Consider the following 17,490-nt stretch of genomic DNA (forward strand, 5'->3'; position numbering starts at 1 on the left):
GCGAGTTTCGCGGGTCTTCTTTCTTGTTTCCCCTAATTACTACAAGTTACTGAGTTTTGTACAGAAGATGGCAACAGGACAGCTGCCACAGAAATGGAGGGAGGAAGGACCCAGGGTGGGATTTTGGATGACTTTCTTTGTGAAGGACCTCACCTTCCTTCTTCAATGTATCACTGGGGAGAACAATTTTCTTGCAATTTCTTGGAGCTGGAACTGTATTTTGGCCAGACTCAGGGCTGATTCCTTGTAACATCAGACTGTCCTTGGCCTGGCTGCCACTCTGGGGCCATGTGTGACTGATTCATGTGTTTCCTTGTGAGGTTTTTAAACAAGATGGTGCCCTGCTTTGCTACATATGCTCACTATAACCAAGGAAACCAACAGTTTCTCAAAGGCTTAGCTGGCTCCTTGCCTCCAGAAAGTGCCCCCCCCCAATCTCCTTGCCTTGGTGCCACATGGCGGCTGGTTCTGGTGGGCTTTCAGCTGCTGAGAGAGAGCCTTCCGAAGGCTCTTGTCTTTGATGCCTTGCAGCAGTGAGGGAGGCAGAAATGGCTCCAGGCCCCATTCCTTCCTGAAAGTGGGAAAGAGGGAACCATGAAATAAGGGGCAGAGACACAAATCCCCTCATTTTTCAACCTGTAAATATGTGTGTGAAATCAGGAGGAGAGAAGATTTGGGCAAGCAGGTGGGGCAGTGGGTACAAAAAGGAAGCTGCTGCTGGACACTGGGGAGGGGGGTTCAGAAGAAGAGGAGATTGGATTTATATCCCGCCCTTCACTACCCAAAGGCGTCTCAGAGCGGCTTACAATCTCTTTTCCCTTCTCCTCCCGACAACAGACACCCTGTGAGGTAGGTGAGGCTGCGAGAGCTCTTTTGAGAACTGCTCTTGAGAGAACAGCTTTGAGAGAACTTGTGACTGGCCCAAGGTCACACCAGCAGCTGCATGTGGAGGATTGGGGAATCAAACCCGGTTCTCCCAGGTTAGAGTCCGTGCTCCTAACCACTACACCAAACTGGCTCTCAGTAGAGAAGAGTAGTTGGAGAGGCAGAAAGATATGGGGCAAGAAGAATACAAAAGGGTCAGAGTGGAGAGAGAATCCAAATACGTAACAATATCAAAATCCCTGGGAAAGCAAGCAGCATGAAGCTCACAGAAGTCAGAGAGGATTCTCACCCTCCCAAGCTATAGGATTGGTCATATCAAAAGGGTTTGCTGTTTCTCACAAACCAAATTCCTCTTTAAAAATACCATAATTACACTATTTCACCAGTTGGTCCATAAAATATATGTTTTAGGTCCTAAGAGGAACTGAAATGAAAAAAGAGAGAGAGAAATAGTAGGCTGATGTCACAGGAAGCACTGTAGCCAAGCAGTTAAGAGAATGACCTGCAATCTGGCAGGTCTAAGGTCCAAATCTCACCTCTGTCATGACTTTACCCAGAAGACTTAGGCAAGCCACTATCTCTCAGCCTCAGCAGCTACATTTGCAATACAGAGATAACAGAACCTCACTAGACTGTTGTAAGGATAGAACAAGACAATGTCAAACCAAGCCTTTGGAATCTAGAACGTGCCCTATTCATGCAATATTTCCCGATCATGATTTAGCTAAACATTTGGTAACATTGCAACATACATTCCAGTCATGTTAGTCCGTAGTGGCAAAATAAAACCCGGGGGGCAGTGGCACTGGATTCCTGTTTTAATACTACAATAATCAGCCAGGAGCCACTGCCGGAGTGTGAGTCTAGATGCAACCAAAAGAGGGTGCCAAAGAGCACTGTGTGAGCATCTCTAACACCATCTGCCAGGAGGTGGGTGGAAAGGGCCAGGGGAGGCTGGAAGCTGCAGGTGGAAGAGGGGGTACCATTGCCCTGGGGATCTGGCAGAGCACTGCTCAGTGCTCCATGCTTCCCCTCCCTCCATGCTGGCCATTTCTCCGTAAAAGTGGCCTGCCTTGGGCCTAGCTGCCCTCAAGCACAACGCAGCAGCCAGGGGAATTCACTAGTGCTGCAGGGCCCCCGAGAACTGTCCCCACGTGCAGACAAAGAGTGCACAGAGGCAGCAGGAAGACTCACTCAACGTTTTTGAGGGACACCTTCTGGCTCGGCCGTGTAGCGGAGACAGTGATGTAAATGTGAAGGGCGGTCAGGCCCAGCAACATCTCTGGCTTGGGCTCCATCCCGAAGCGCTCCCGAATCACGTCATTGCGGCTCTGTGGGGAGAGGGGGGGTAAAGAGGAGACAGTTCAAGTCAGGATCCTTGGTGCCTTTGCTGTGCTCAGGAATGCTTCAGCTGAGCAACAACCCCCCCCCCAATTCCATGCTGCATTGCTCCGGAAGCCACATGCTCAGACCCACTGCAGAGTGGGCAGCAGCTGACTGGCTGGCTGGCTGGCTACTCCGTCTACCATCTGCTGCCGCGAAGCTCCAGCCAACCATGGCTCCATCTGACATCTTCATTTCCAGCCTCCTGTCCTCAGCTGTCCTCAGTCAAGCAGAGGGGGCTGCCGAGCTATGTTTGTGCCAGCTGGGGCTGCTCGACTACTGCACCAGGCAGGGAGGCATTCTGTGCTGGAGACCCTGCCTGCCAGTGAAGGGGAAGGAGGCAGAACATGGAACTGACCCAACTGGGGAAGCAGCCCACGCAGGCAGGGGCTTCGTGCTCCCCACCCTTGGCACAAGAAGGCTCCCAAGGAGCTTGCAAATTCACATCAACAACAACAAAGTAGGGGAAACATGCAAAATGCAAGCAGCATCCAAAAATAAGCCAGCAATAAAACTCGATCAAAGAGCAACTCGTGAAACTGGGAATCCAAATACGTAACAATATCAAAATCCCTGGAAAAGCAAACATTAAAATAATTTCATTCGGAGCCAGTAAAAACCCAGGAGAATCAAAGACTCAGCAGGTGGGAGAGAGAGGAAAACACAACATGTTTTCTGCTAGGTTAGAAGGCAGAGGCCCGGGCGGACTCCTTCTGGCTGATTGCCCACCCCCTCTTACCTGGATATACAAGTACTCAAATGCGGCTGGATCTCGACGCAGCAGCTCCACTGGATCTTTGGGAAAGAAGCTCACACGGAACAGGCATCTCATCCCCTGATAGTGGGTCCTCTGCACCACCTGGAGCAAAGCAGGAGCAGGTGAGGCAGGTTAGGGCAAGCCTGTGGTTCCTTCTCCTGCTTCACGCAGAGCTCAAGAACATACAAGCCTCATCACAGATCAGTAATGGCACCCCTGGATGGGCTTCACTCTGACAATTAGAGATTAGGGGGCGGCATTGGGGAGCCAGTCTCTCACTGCTTCAGACTCTCCCAAGTGTTCTTAAAAATGCAGTCTTCACACTGGTGGTGCCACCCTTCCTCCATGAAGCTTGGAATAATGTCTCCCATCCAGGTATCAGATTAAGGAGATAACACCCATGAGCAGGCAGGCTGCAAACAGCAGTGCCAGTGTTTACTCACGGGCCCTTTCCGTCTCGTTTGCTTTGCTCTCTTGGTCTCTCTCTCCCCCTTTGTCAAAGCACTGAGGCCAGGCTCAGCTCCCCCTTCCCAATGGTGCACTCAGACTCAAGGGGAACGAAGCCCATCAGAAAGGATCTGGTGCATGACAGATGCATCAGGCATGGGAGATTTTTGCAGCCGACCCAAGCGTGGTCTTGTGGACTCTATCATGCATAGAAGCCCTCTGGTTCCACTCGGTTTTCCTGGCAAAACTCGGTGCATGTGTGTGTGTGGGGGGGGCAGAATCCATCTGAGTCCATCCTAGGATGTCTCTGATTGTCAGGTCACATGGACACGCTCCCCACAGTGCTCCCTACTCTATTCATGGTGCCCCCTTGCCCCCCCCCCCGCTGCTCCGAATCTTCTAGTTTTATTAGCACCACCAGAGTGATGCCTCACTAATTGCCGCTGTCCTTGCTGAATCATCTCCTGGCAGATGCTGCAACAATAAAACCATTCCAAACCAGTTTTCAGCAGGTCACCCAGGCGTGCCCCTAAGCCTGGGGCAGGAAACAGAAGGCTGCTGCTGCTTACGTGGGCGAGGGGCTGCTTGTCCTGGAGGAGGAGGAACTTGTGGCTCTGCTCTGGGCTGGCGTACTCCAGGACGAGGGCGAAATGCTCAATGTGCCTCAGGGACAGCCGATCCTGCAGGGTCACCATCACATCCTGGCAGGAGAGAGCAGCTTGAGAAGGTTGTGGGGAAGGGAGCCTCGGTCCCGAGGCTGAAAGCCGGAGCTTGCCACAGGACAGCGCTTGGGGACTGTAGGCCTTTCCTCCCCTTCTCTATTTGGGAACGGTGAGGACAACCATGCCTCCTGGGAACAAACTCAACAGGGACGCAGTGGGGCTTGGGAATGTATTCTCCAAGGATTGCAACTGGGAGTCGCAGTCTCAAGAACCACGGCTCTCAGAACTGGGAGGATGCGCTGCAATGTTCTGGTGCTCTGCCCAAACTAGTAGCGAGCAGTCAGTTCAGAAGGTTCAATCCTGCTCCTGTTTAATTCAAAGGCAGGCTGCCAGCTAGGAAAGAGCAGCCAACTTTCTGGGCTAGTGGGATGCAGACACGGGATTTGTGAGGCACAAGACAACAGACTCCCATGGTCCTAAGAGGGCCAGCGAAGTAGAAGAGGAGGAGGAGATTGGATTTATATCCCACCCTTCACTACCCGAAAGAGTATTGGAGCGGCTTACAATCTCCTTTCCATTCCCCTCCCTGCAACAGATACCCTGTGAGGTAGGTGGGGCTGAGAGAGCTCTTTCGAGAACTGCTCTTGAGAGAACAGCTCTGAAAGAACTTATGAATGACCTGAGGTCACTCAGCTGGCTGCATGTGGAGGAGTGGGAAATCAAACCCACTTCTCCCAGATGACAGTCCACACTCCTAACCACTACACCAAACTCGCATTTGCAAGGTAGACAGGCAGGGCAATGGACTCCCCTCGCTCCCTCAGTGTCCACCCTACCTTGACAGTGGTTCGGCCATCAAATGTGAAAGACTTGATTTGCCCATTCTCAAGAAAAACCTTCAGCACATTAGGAATAAGGAGAAGTGCTTCCTTCTTCAGCATCTCCTGGGAAATGAACGGATACCACCCCCCACCAGTCCGGGAGCAGCAGAAGCAGCAACGGGGCACGGGGTGGTGGAGAAAAGAGAGGAGGACAAAAAGAGAAAGAGTCTGTCAGTTGCTCTATGCTGGTCGCAGCATCTTCACCTAAGGGTCAAGGAGTAGGTGGTGTGAAAGGACCTCTGCACCCAAGGCCTGGGGAACCACTGGCCAGCCACAGTAGACAATACTGACCCCGGGAGACTAGTGTTCTGTCTCGCTTATGGCACATAAGAACATAAGAGAAGCCAACGTTGGATCAGGCCAATGGCCCATCTCGTCCAACACTCTGTCCAAAAATACCAGGTGCCATCAGGAGGTCCAGCAGTGGGGCCAGGGCAGTAGAAGCCCTCCCACTGTTGCCTCCCCCCAAGCACCAAGAATACAGAGCATCACTTGCCCCAGCCTGAGAGTTCCTATCTGCGCCTTGTGGCTAATAGCCACTGATGGACTTCTGCTCCATATGCACACGTCATGTATACGTTTTGCTGGGTTGTGAGGAAGGGCCTCACAGCTCACACCATGAAGCATACCACTCCAAACCCTGGCAGTACATTGGTATGATTCTTTCATGGCATCCTTACCCCCCATCTCCTGAGCTCAGGACCTGGGACATTTAATTTAATTTTTCATATTTCTACTCCAGCTGGAGATCAGACCATCCGCAGCCCTCCCAGCCTCCTCCCCACAGTGCTCAGCTATTTTCCTAACCTTCTGAGTTCCTTGCATTTCATTCTCACTTTAAGAGAGAGTCCCCACTTTCACCCTCTTGCTGCCGGCCACCCAGGACTCATGTTCCAAAAGCCAGCGCCCAATAAACAATATCTGGCCAAGAAAGCTTTTTATTTAGCGAGTAATGTTTGAATCAGATAATCACTTTCACTGATTTGGTTTAAAAATAGAACTTGCTACAAGCGCCTTGTGATTCACTTTGGCTGCACTGCTTAATAAAATTTTTGCGCAATTAAGAGATAATGTTATTGGGATAGGATGGTATTGCAGGATGACTGTCTCTGTTCACTGTGGGAGCCTACAGAGGCACAGGCCGAGCCATGCACAGCCTCTGCACAGAGGCAGCCTTCTATTTAAACTTCCTGGCTGAGAGCACTACACGGCGCCTGGAGGGGGGGGGGTTGTCTCAGATGGAGCAGCAACTCAAGGAAGGCACAACTGTGCTCTCCCTCCCTCCCTCCCAACTGGAACCTGTCAAAAGAGAGAGCTGGAGAGCTTGCAGACCGGATGCCTTCTGATTGGCCAAGAGGAATGTCTTGCTCGGCACCCCCCTCCATCTGCCAGGTGGGGGTCAGAGCACACTGTAAAAATGGATTTGACCTTGCAGGAAAACAGTGGCCTCAGGACTTGCTGGAACTTTCACAGGTGCCCCAGCCACCGCCTTCTCTTATTTTGATATTTGGGCCAAGAGGAATGTCTTGCTCGGCACCTCACTCCATCTGCCAGGTGGGGGTCACAGCACACTGTAAAAATGGATTTAACCTTGCAGGAAAACAGTGGCCTCAGGACTTGCCGGAACTTTCACAGGTGCCCCAGCCACCGCCTTCTCTTATTTTGATATTTTTCATACGTGCATGTTTGTGTGTGCATGCATGTGAGTGCACCTGGAAGTCATGGCAACTCTGGTGACTGACCCCTACTGGGGAGGCACCTGTAGGATATTCAGAGAGGTGGCTGAGTAAAGTCTGCCCCCGCCTCCCGCTTCTGGTATTCCAAGGAGGTCTCCCATCCAAGTACTTGCCAGAGTCAACCCTGCTTAATTTCAGAGAGCTGACAAAATCGGATTATCCTGGGCTATGCAAGGTCAGGGCCCACAACCTGTTCTTGTGTCTCTTCTCCCTCTTCTGCAGGGTGGATAGTTGATGCAGAAGAAAAGCTGGAAGAGGAACAGCTAGGTCTTGCAGGGCTCCCTGTTCAGCTTTCCCATCCTTGACTTTCCCCCATGTACTTTATCTGAGGTGAAGCCCAATTGGGGGCTAGGTACAAAGGAAAACCTTCCCAGACCCCACCAGCCTTTCAGCCCTCGGTTCTGCAGCCACCACAGAGCAAGAGCAAGTTGGATACTACTAAGCCTGGTGCCTAGACAGAGTCTGTCATTCCCCTCATGAGCTTTGGCAGATTCAGAGGAGAGGCAAATGAAGGGTCCCTAAAGGTACAGCATCTCCCTCGCTCCATCTCTCAGGACATCCAACCTGATTACTTCTTTTAGGATCATCCAAGATCTTATCCAGATCCAAGAAAGACATATGTCCTCCACAGCCCAACCAAGACCCCTTTCCCTCCACAACGAATTAAGTCTTCACCAGCCCTTTCCTCTTGCTTAGACACAGTGAGCTACCTTCTTTCCGAAATCTCCAGGGATTTGTAGATTAGTACACATCATAGAAAAGAGAATGAAAAGGGATTTCCCCTCACCTCCCATTCGCGCCGCTGTGTTGCCCACTCTCATTTGGCTCCTTCCTCACAAACTGGAGCACAAACTCGCCAAGGGCTCTCACAGAGATGGGCCATACAGCAGCATAGGCAATTGGGTGGGAACGCTGTGGGTGTTGTGCCCACAAAGGTGCACAGGGAAGAGAACTTACTGGATCAGTCTCACCAACGGTGACCTGCTCTGAAAAGCGGACCTTCACTGGATTGGACCTCAGCTTTGCCTTCTTGGCTGCACTGATGAATGCTGATTTTGGAGACTGTAAAGAGAACATGGAGTCACGTTACCTCCCTGGCAGAGAGCATCACCACTGCTGGTTCACAAGCCTCCAGGGAGGCTTGCATCAGTGAACCCGCCTAAGACGGAAGGGGGATGACGAGGCGCTGAGTGGTAACCAACAGGAACACATACAATTAGCCCCAAGGACAGGATAGGAAGACTATTCGGGCATTTTATATTGTTTTATTCTATGATTTCTTGTTTACCAGTTTGAAACCTTGGTCTTCTGTAAATAAAATAAATGTCAATTGGGTTAGGGGAGGGTGTCTCTGAAGGTTAGTCTACACTGAATGCTACATGAGAAGGAAGCCACAGGGTATTATTTATTTAATTATTTGTTATATTTATATCCCGCCCTCCCCACGGACGGGCTCAGGGCGGCTCACATTTCCCGGCCTAATATAGCCGGTTAGCATAAACCATTTAAAATCAGTTTAAAACAATCATAGAATGTTACTTAAAGTAGACACAGGCAGCTTGCATAGACCACCATGCTTCCCAAGTAAAGGTAAAGGTTTCCCTTGCTCAAAAGTCGAATCCGACTCTAGGGGGTGGTGCTCATCTCCATTTCCAAGCTGAAGAGCCAGGTAATATAGCCGGTTAGCATAAACCATTTTAAATCAGTTTAAAACAATCGTACAATATTACTTAAAGGAGACACAGGCAGCTGGCATAGACCACCATGCTTCCCAAGTAAAAGTAAAGGTTCGAATCTGACTCTAGGGGGTGCTGCTCATCTCCCTTTCCGCTGAAGAGCCAGTGCTGTCCGAAGACATTTCCATGGTCATGTGGCTGGCATGACTGAATGCTGAGGTGCATGGAACGCTGTTACCTTCCCACCAAAGTCATACCCATTTATCTACTTGCAATTTCTTGCTTTCAAACTGCTAGGTTGGCAGGAGCTGTGCTCAGAGACGGGAGCTCACTCTGTCATGCAGCACTAGGGTCTTGAACTGCCAGGCTACTTTCCAGTCTGCAGCTCAGCGTCTTAAGCTCTGAGCCACCGTGGCCCTACATGCTTCCCAAGACCACACTGTAAAAATCGGAACCAGTCCCTCCTTTCCCCACTGGCCCCTTGTCTAGATTTTCCAGTCCTCCCCCCCAAAAAAAAAATTGCCAGAGGGAACCCCCTCAGTGCCAGCTTCTTTTCCTCATTCAGTTCTGAATTACTCCTGTCCATGCAGCCTTCTTAGCAAAAAGCCAGTTGCAGAAGAATAATAGAATGATAGGCAGAAGTCACAAGTGAATGGTAGAGCATATGTCCTGCATGCGCAAGGCTGCCAAGGCCATCTAATCAACTCTATTTTTGTATTCTGCCCTTCCTCCCAGAGGACTTCAGGGCTGAATCGTGGGTTTGGACCTGGGGCTTACTACATCTAAAGGCAATGCTCTAGCTGTACAGCCCCATGCTCTCTGGGGGGTCTTGGGCTAGGCAGCCTAACCTAGGAGGGGAGAGAGAGCCGCATAAGCTGCCATCTGCTCCTTAGAGGAAGATGCAAGCAAGCATCGTTTATTAAAAAGGGAAAATCACAACAGAGCAGACTGTCTGTACAACTGACTGGGATTCCACCAGAATTAGGAACATTTTCATTAAACGTTCTGGGTACAAAATTTGTCTCAGTGCAGAATGCAATGTAAAAAACCTTACGGCAATGAGCAGACCTCCCTGCCATCACGCCTGTACAGCTGGGGGCAGTTGCTATGGATGGCAAAGGCTTGGCCTCTCCCTTCAGCTTGGGAGATCTTTCTAAGGAGTCTGGGGCTGGAGTAACCTTGCCCCACCATCTGTCTGCTTCTGGGGACCACTCGCTGCTGGCTCCACCCTTGATGGAGCTGAATGCAGCTGCGACACTTCCTCCTTCTATGGGAGGAAGAAAGGCAGAGGGAGCCGAGGGGATTCTCACGCTGATCCCTTTCACCAAGATCAAAAGGTTCAGCAAAGCAGAAATGACAGCCCGCCTTCATTGCCGGTGGCGTGACAGTTCAATCTGTTCCAGCGCCATGGGCTCTGAAGCACCGAGGTTCCTTCCCTGCTCAGAGCCAGCATCTGCCATGGCTGGGCAACGTCTCTGGCTGCCTGGCCCTGAATGCAAATGCCCTGAGCAGTGGCGTGGCCAGCTTCTCTGGGGGGGAGTGGTTTACTTGGGCACACGGTGCACAGCACTGCAGGAAGGGACAGTCAGTGTCTCCCAGCCTGTTTCCCCACTGCCCACGTCTTTCCCCCTCCATCACTCCATTTATTCAGACCAAGGCACAATGGCCACACACAGATACTGGACAAAGGCTGAGATTTTCTACCATGGACCAGGCATTAAAATATGCTTCCTTTAACTCCATTGTGAAACACAGCCAGGAGATCACACATCCCTGGTGCATCTTATTTCTTCTTCTACGGAGCCAGGTGGTGGGAAAGAGGCTGTGCACTCTCTCCCCTCCTGATAGCAAACACCATCAATACGTGTGCCATTGTAACAAAGTCTACTAGGAATGCAATCCTAAACCGAATTATTTATTTATTTATTTATTTTATTTAATTCAATTTATACCCCGCCCTCCCCGCAATGCGGGCTCAGGGCGGCTTACATAGGGGCAAACGCCAATATAAAACATAATTAAAACCATTTAAAATCCAACTGTACAAAACATTCATAACGAGTTACTGACTAAAGTGCTCTAGGTGTTCTACATGAAATTTCAGAGATGGCATATTTGAACTGTTCAGCATCGTCTGCTCCAGGGAAGCATTGATGTTCCCTCATCCAGGGCCAGGTGAAGATGGAATAATGATGATATACCCTTCTAAGCCCACCGACTTCAATTGATTTAGAAGGATGTAACGCTGCGTAGAATGACACAATTAGTTACCCATAAATGATCTGGAATTGGGGGTGTAGCAAGGTGGTCAAGTATGCAGTTGGCACCAAATTATCCAGTAAGGTGAGAACGAAAGCATACCACAGTATGCTTTCATAGGGATTTCTCAAAACTGGGTAAGCAGGTAACAACATGGCCAACAAGGTTCATTGTATAGTGGTACAGTGATGCACACCAGGGGAAAACACCAGTTTTAAAAACATGCTGATGAGAGTCTGAACAGGCAGCAACTGGCCAGGAAAGAGAGCTTGTGGTCATGATGGATAATTCAATGTAAACAGCAACTCAGCATGCAGCTGTGCTTAAAAAGGTAAATTCTATGCTAGGAATTTAAGGGAAGGGACTGAAAATAAAATGGCTAGTAATGTAATGCCTTTGAATAGATCTATGATGCAGCTGCATTTGGAATACTGTGTACAATTCTAGCTGCCACATCTCTAGAAAGTAATTGTAGTACTGGAAAAGTTGCAGAAAGGGCAAGTGAATTGATTAAAGGGTTGGAAAAACTTCCCTGTGAGGAAAGGTTAAGGGTTTGGGGGCTTTTTCGTTTAGAGGAAAGACTACTGGGCAGGAGGGTGGAACATAATACAGGTTTATAAAATTATGTATAGCACGGATAAGGCAGAATACTAGAATTTATGGGCACCCAGTGAAGTTGACGGGTGGGAGATTCAGAACATACAAGAGACTGTACTTTTTCATTCAAAGAGTAATCAACTTGTAGAACTTGCTACCGCAGGATGTAGCAACAGCACCTGGTTTCAGCAGATTTACAAAGTGACAAATTTTTGGAGGCGATGTCTATCAGCAGCTATTTGCCACAATGGCAAAATAGATCCTCCATGCTCAGGGGCAGGGAGAACAATAGGGAGAGTCTTTCCCTTCTTGGGTGGAGTGAGAATAGGGAGAGTTTCTTGTCTCTGTGCTCGATTAGTGGACTTTCCCAGGTCATCTCTTGGAAACATGCTTCTGGAATAGACGGACTGCTGGTCAGCATGGCTGCTCCTAGATTGTATATTTTTTTAAAAAACAACACAGCAAAGCTTTTCCCTCCTGGTCTCCCTTGACTCTCGTTAGTTGGTAGGGTAGAAAACAAATTACATCTCAGTACTCTTGAACACTGACCGGCCATCATATGGGCCACAAGGGAGCAATGGCTCCCTCATCTTTGCTCCTTATTGGATGGAACATAATCTTGGGGGCCAAATCCAGACAATCCCTTTCCTCAAGATAAATGATCAGTTCTAATTCACGTGTTGCAAAGTGTTCCTTGCCCCACCCCCTGGGAAATGCCTCTGTAATTGCAAGGGTATCACCCTTTCCTAACACTTGTGCTTTGTCCTTGGAAAAACACAACCACTCTCCCTTTGCAGATCAGCCACGACTGCAGCAGTGTGCAGGATTGCTGCTGGCACCTACTGGACAGCATCTGTGACACCATCAGGGACAAGAGACTACATAACTTCCAGTGCCTAAGCCATTTTCTGCCTTGTTTCAAAACCCAATGCAATTGCTTAAAAATGTTTTCCTTAAATTCTATAGAACCTGAGAAAATGAAAGGAAAAAGCTGGTCCAAGGCATGGGTGGTGGTGGTGGGGGGATGGCAGATATCAGCAAAGAGGGCTGGACAAGAAATGATCCAAAATGGACGTAACACACCACCAAGAGAGAATCAGGGTAGATAAGAAAGGAGACACAACCAGGGCCTAGGAAAGCAATGTCAAGTGTTAACAGTCATGGAGACTCCTTTCTTCCTGCCCCCCTTGCCTGCCAAATCATGATTCTCACCTGATGGGTCTGTAGCACAGTGAGGAGAATAGATTCTTTGGCACCTCTGCAGGAGAGAGGGGAGGCAGGGGGAACAGAACAATTTGCACATTTAGAAAATGTATATACTGCCTTTCCACCAAACAGCAGTGCTCATGGAGGCTTACAAAAATGACATCAAACAAAACAATAAAAACACAACAGTGTAAAATAGTTCATTCAAAAGAGTGAGCAAACAAATCTAGTGAAGAACTCATCCCCCTGTTCAATCATCTTTAGAAACAGAAACATGAATCAAGCATCTGTACATAAGGACTTACGGGGTCAAGTGAAAACCCAGAAACAGGGAATTCCACTGCCTTGGGTGCAATCACTGAGAAGGCCCTGTCCTGCATGCTCGCTCTCTTTGCGTCCCATCCCCATGAGCACACAATGCAGAAGAGCTAAGTTTATGAGCAGGCACACATGGGTGGAACCAGTCAAACTGGCATTGCCACTTAGGGGCACTGCTCCGTATGCTTTGCAGGACACGAGACGGGCTCAGATCTTCCGCACTATTAACCAGAGAACCGCACAGCAAAAACTATCTCAGCCAGCTGAAGATTTGTGCCCTCCACACTGTCTGCTTCTGAAGACCAACAGGCCCTGTTCCCATATGTGAATCCTCTTCTAGCTACTTGCTGGCAAGAGAAGTGGAGGGCCCCACTGGATTCTTGCCAAGGGGGTGGGGTGGGGGTCGTCTGCAATTTTGCATAACCTTAGAGCAGGACTGGAAGGGATCTGGTGACAGCAAAACACCTGGAGCCAGGCCTGCTCACGGTCCCGGGGAGGGAATGTTCTCGTCTCTCTCTCTCATTTTTGGTCCCCTCCCTTACCTCACAAGCTCTATGAATCTCTCTCTTGGGGCTTCACTCACATCTTCATCATTTATGGCCAAAATCTGGTCACCTGCCAAGAGTTTATCATCAGAGGGTCCGCCTGTCAAAGAGAGGTGGGGGGTCAACGGTAAGTCGCTGCCCGAGGGATCCTACTACCCTGCTGGAGGATTCTGACCTCCCTCGCCAACATGACTTTGGCTTCATATGGCCAGCAGTGTGCCAATCCCATCAGAGCTGCATGTCCTGTCTGACTGCCTCTTGAGCAAGAAAGAACCTGCACTGCCTCTAGGTACCCCCACTGCCTCTAGGTACCCTCCCCTTTGCTTCTGCTCTCCCTGGCATCTGCATGGGGGTCCCAATCCTGGTGTCAGCAGTGCCCCAGAGTTAAGGCTCGATGAGTGGGGACGATCACAGTGCAATTTCCACAGAACCCACCCGCCCCTCCCCACTGCTGCTTCTATTGGTCCACCCAGATCCTCTGAGCACACCCGGACCTACCTGGTGTCACAGAGCGAACAACCACGGGCCTCTCGCTGCCAGCCACAAAGCCAAAGCCGTAGACGGGGTCACGCTGGATCTTCACTTGTCGGAGGGCATCTGAAGGCAACTGGCCACATTCCATATCATCCCAGCGCTCCTCCTGCATCACATGTCTGGACGAGCGAATGAGGACACAAAACAGAAGGAAACAAGCAGGCTCACATCTGGAGCAAAGCACTTGTTCTTGTGGTGCTGATCTCCTGGTGGAACCTAATGCATTTCCTCCTTGCACCTGGGAAGCAGAGGCGCCGCTGCTCTTCCTTGGATGGAGCTTCATGGCATTCTGTTTCCTGTCCCCTTTTTGCCCAGACACACCAGCCCAGCGAGGTTCAGGCCGCACGTCCACCTCTGGCACTGATAGGCCCGGGACACTTCCTACTATCCATGGGCTGTCCCTTCTGGCAACAGATCAGGAGCTTTCTTTTTGCCCCTACGCCAGATCTTGCCGCAGTTGACCCAAGTTTTCATCCAATCCTTCCTCTCTCTAGTTCCCCACTGACATTTTGGCCTTTGACTTAAACGGCACTGTCTGTGTTGCATTACTTGCCCCTGCAATTCGGCTTTGCTGGCCCTGGTGCTGCGGAGAGGTAGTCACGGGAATAGGGAGAACGCGGTCTTGTTCGTGTCCCCTTGCTTACAAGAAAAACCCTGCTCAAAGCCATTGCAGAAGCAAGGATGTGGAGGGGCCTCTCCGTTTCCAATCGTAGCTCCTGATCTGGGACTCGATTGCCCGAGCAATGGCAGCTGCGGATTCCAACAAGTGCAAGCAGGAAATTGGAGCCTGGGAGTGAACAACTGAAATCACAAAAGGAGCAGCCTGGGTTAGTCTTGCTCTCCTCTAAGACACCACAGGCCACTTGTAGAGACTTATCATGTTTCCAGTCCACTTCATGCAGCCACGGAACAGATAACTTCGTGCCAAAGGAAACCCTGCTCTCCTGTGCAACTCCCACTGATTTCCATAGAACCTCCCTCCATAGAAGGAAAAAGTCCCACTGAACTCAGTGTGGCTTACTTTTGAGTAAACTGAGTGCAGGATCGGGCTGCCAGTCTGGCAGGTCCTCCACGGCCTTTTGCCTTCCAGTCTGAGGAAAGTGGCATGACGGGGATCTGAAAGCTTCTCCCTGCTCCGCACTAGTTTGCAGAGCTTCCAAGCCGCAAGGGAGATGCTGTATTTTTAGGCTTCACGTCGCAAGTGCTGCACACCCCATCTGTACTCCAACTGCCTCATGCATCACCGGCATGGATTAATATTCTGCCGTTAGATCTTAGCTGACAAGTTCGCTGAGGATACCCTGCGGCACCTCATCCCCCCCCCTCATGCCGCTGTAGCAGCCTCTGCAGGCTGCCCAAGTTAACTGGGTGCAAAGGTGGGGGCAGAGCAATGGCCACGCTCCAGAGCTGAACCTCCCTCGGACAAGAGCTCCTTACACCAAGAGGACACAAGCTCCCCATGAGCCCGCGATGCTGCTGCAGCAGCAGCGGCTGACTTGTTCAAATAAGCACACTCTTATCAGCAATCCTCTGCTATTCATTGATTCCCTCCCCCACTTTGTTGAATAAAAAATGCATCCGTTCCCTAGTAAGATTTCATGTGCAAACTAGGGTTTTCCAACTTCTATAATGCTAATGCTCCTTTAACAACAGAGTGACAAATCTCTCTCTTTGGATAAGGTTTTCCCATAGGATCAGACACAGGATCTCCCCACCCCCACTCCAAGCTGCCTCTTTTTCTTGGGGGCAACATTTTGGCAAGCCCACAATCCAACACAGAGCATGCGGTATCCCAACTCCACATAACAGAGGGATTATTTCTGCTATGGGGACCAGACTGATTGTAGCAAGCTTGCTCTGAACACTTGCCCCTTTTGTATCCTGGCAGATGTGCACTCCAGCACAGCTTCCTTGGTATAAGAAGAATTAAAAAGCAGTCAGCCAAAGCAGAGGCACATGGAACACAGAGGCAGTGGGGAAGGAGGAGGAGGAGGAGGAGGAGGAGGCTTCACTCCCACTGTATTTAAATGAAGCTAGAACACGTCCGTGCTCCAGCAATGGTGATTTGCCAAGCCATCAATGACATAAACATTTGCAAGAGTATTACTAGTGAAATGCTTAACAGAGGCCTTCGTTGCTTGTTCCTAACGATATCGCAGGTTATCAAGAACCCCAGAGCCACCATGTTCCACATGTCAGCCACTCTATCAGTGAGGTGAGCAAAGAGTATTGAATTGTCTGAGCCCCCCCCTCAATCCTACTGTAGCACCCTTGCCAACAGGAGCCTGCAGAAGTCCCTCTGGAGCTGCCCACATGCAGGGGTGGCAGGCTGTGCTGAGCAAGATGGATAGATGTGGCATCTGGGCAGCTCCTTCCATTCATGTGTTGTACCCACCCAAGTTCTACATGGACCTGTGGCATGTGATGACGAGGGGCTATTTTCACCTGCCCACCTTCTCTGGCAGGACACGTTTCCTTCCTAATCCTCCCTCTACAATTTCAAAAAGAATACTTCTTTTACCCATTTATCTGTAGTATGTATCTTTGGGGGGGTGGAGATAATGTGCTGTGTTTTTGACACCTGTCAGGAGATGCATCCCTGGCGAGAAGAGCAAAGCCCTTGGCTTCGCTGCCCTTTAGCACATGGATTTGTGGCGGAGCACTGGGCTGGGCAGCCCCTCCCCTCCTGCAAAGGCACATGGTCAGACATGACCTTCGCTACATGGGATGAAACGCCAGACGTAAGCTATGCAAATGACATAGGTTAATTTATTGTGCCTGGCTTGCGTAATTAGTGCATCTAATTAGTGTTCTATGCAAATCAAGCGTCTCGGAGCTGGGGAACGGAGCGGGGTGGCTCCGTGGCAGCCGTAAGGGAGAGGTCTTGATGAATTCCTCCGGTTCCTCAACTCCCAATCATTAACTGTTAAACAAGCTAGCAGAAGGAGTACGGGAACACAAACAAGGGTCCCAAGTTCTCATCTTACCGCTCCACTCACAGGCCCAGTTATGCATCCCCTTCCCCCTCCTCCACCACAGAAAGAACAGACTGGGAACCTTTTTACTTCAGCTAGAAATGAGAACTAGTCTTGCATGGGCAACAGTGAAAGCTGTTCTCCTGCCCCTGCTGGGCTAAGGAGAAAGGAGGGTTGATATCCCCATCCCACCCTGCAACCCCGATGAAGCAACCTCCTTGCTCCTTTACTGGCAATAATTTTGAGCTGCAGCAGAGCCTATTAAAACACTCGACTCCAGCAGGGATGCCCCAAAAGGTTTATTCTATAGGTCGACCGCAATACTCTTCCCAGAGATGGAGATCCTGGAGCTTTGCAGAGATTCTGCAAAAGTCTTTGCTGGAAGCACTGAGAGCAACCTCCCTTCCTGCGAAAGGCAGGAGAGTCCCAAAGTGCCTAGAAGACTAATTTGTTTGCTGCGGCACAAGCCTTGATAAGCACAGGCTGGCTTGCTCAGATGAATGGATGTTGGTGGCTGCTTATTTATATGCCTGCGTTGAAGCCCCAGCAGAGAAGCCACCTTGGCAAGGTGAGAACGGAGGATAATGGTACACTGCAAGAATGCACCCCGACAGCTGGGGTGGGGAAAG

The 17,490-nt window shown here is 50.1% G+C and overlaps 1 protein-coding gene across 1 annotated transcript in view; it reads right to left on the bottom strand.

The window, feature by feature from the left end:
* The window catches only part of FRMPD3 (FERM and PDZ domain containing 3), a 55,284-nt gene that overhangs the window by 24,125 nt on the left and 13,669 nt on the right, over positions 1-17,490 (bottom strand). The window contains exons 4-12 of the mRNA XM_015408940.1: positions 13,851-14,005; positions 13,350-13,452; positions 12,496-12,541; positions 7,709-7,813; positions 4,971-5,078; positions 4,042-4,173; positions 3,008-3,127; positions 2,080-2,216; positions 445-571 (exon numbers count right to left, since the gene is read on the bottom strand). Coding sequence (XP_015264426.1) covers positions 445-571; positions 2,080-2,216; positions 3,008-3,127; positions 4,042-4,173; positions 4,971-5,078; positions 7,709-7,813; positions 12,496-12,541; positions 13,350-13,452; positions 13,851-14,005 — 1,033 coding nt within the window. The remainder of the gene's footprint in view (positions 1-444; positions 572-2,079; positions 2,217-3,007; positions 3,128-4,041; positions 4,174-4,970; positions 5,079-7,708; positions 7,814-12,495; positions 12,542-13,349; positions 13,453-13,850; positions 14,006-17,490) is intronic.

Source organism: Gekko japonicus, unplaced genomic scaffold, assembly GCF_001447785.1.
Source record: "Gekko japonicus isolate JY-2015 unplaced genomic scaffold, Gekko_japonicus_V1.1 scaffold19, whole genome shotgun sequence".
NCBI lineage: Eukaryota > Metazoa > Chordata > Lepidosauria > Squamata > Gekkonidae > Gekko > Gekko japonicus.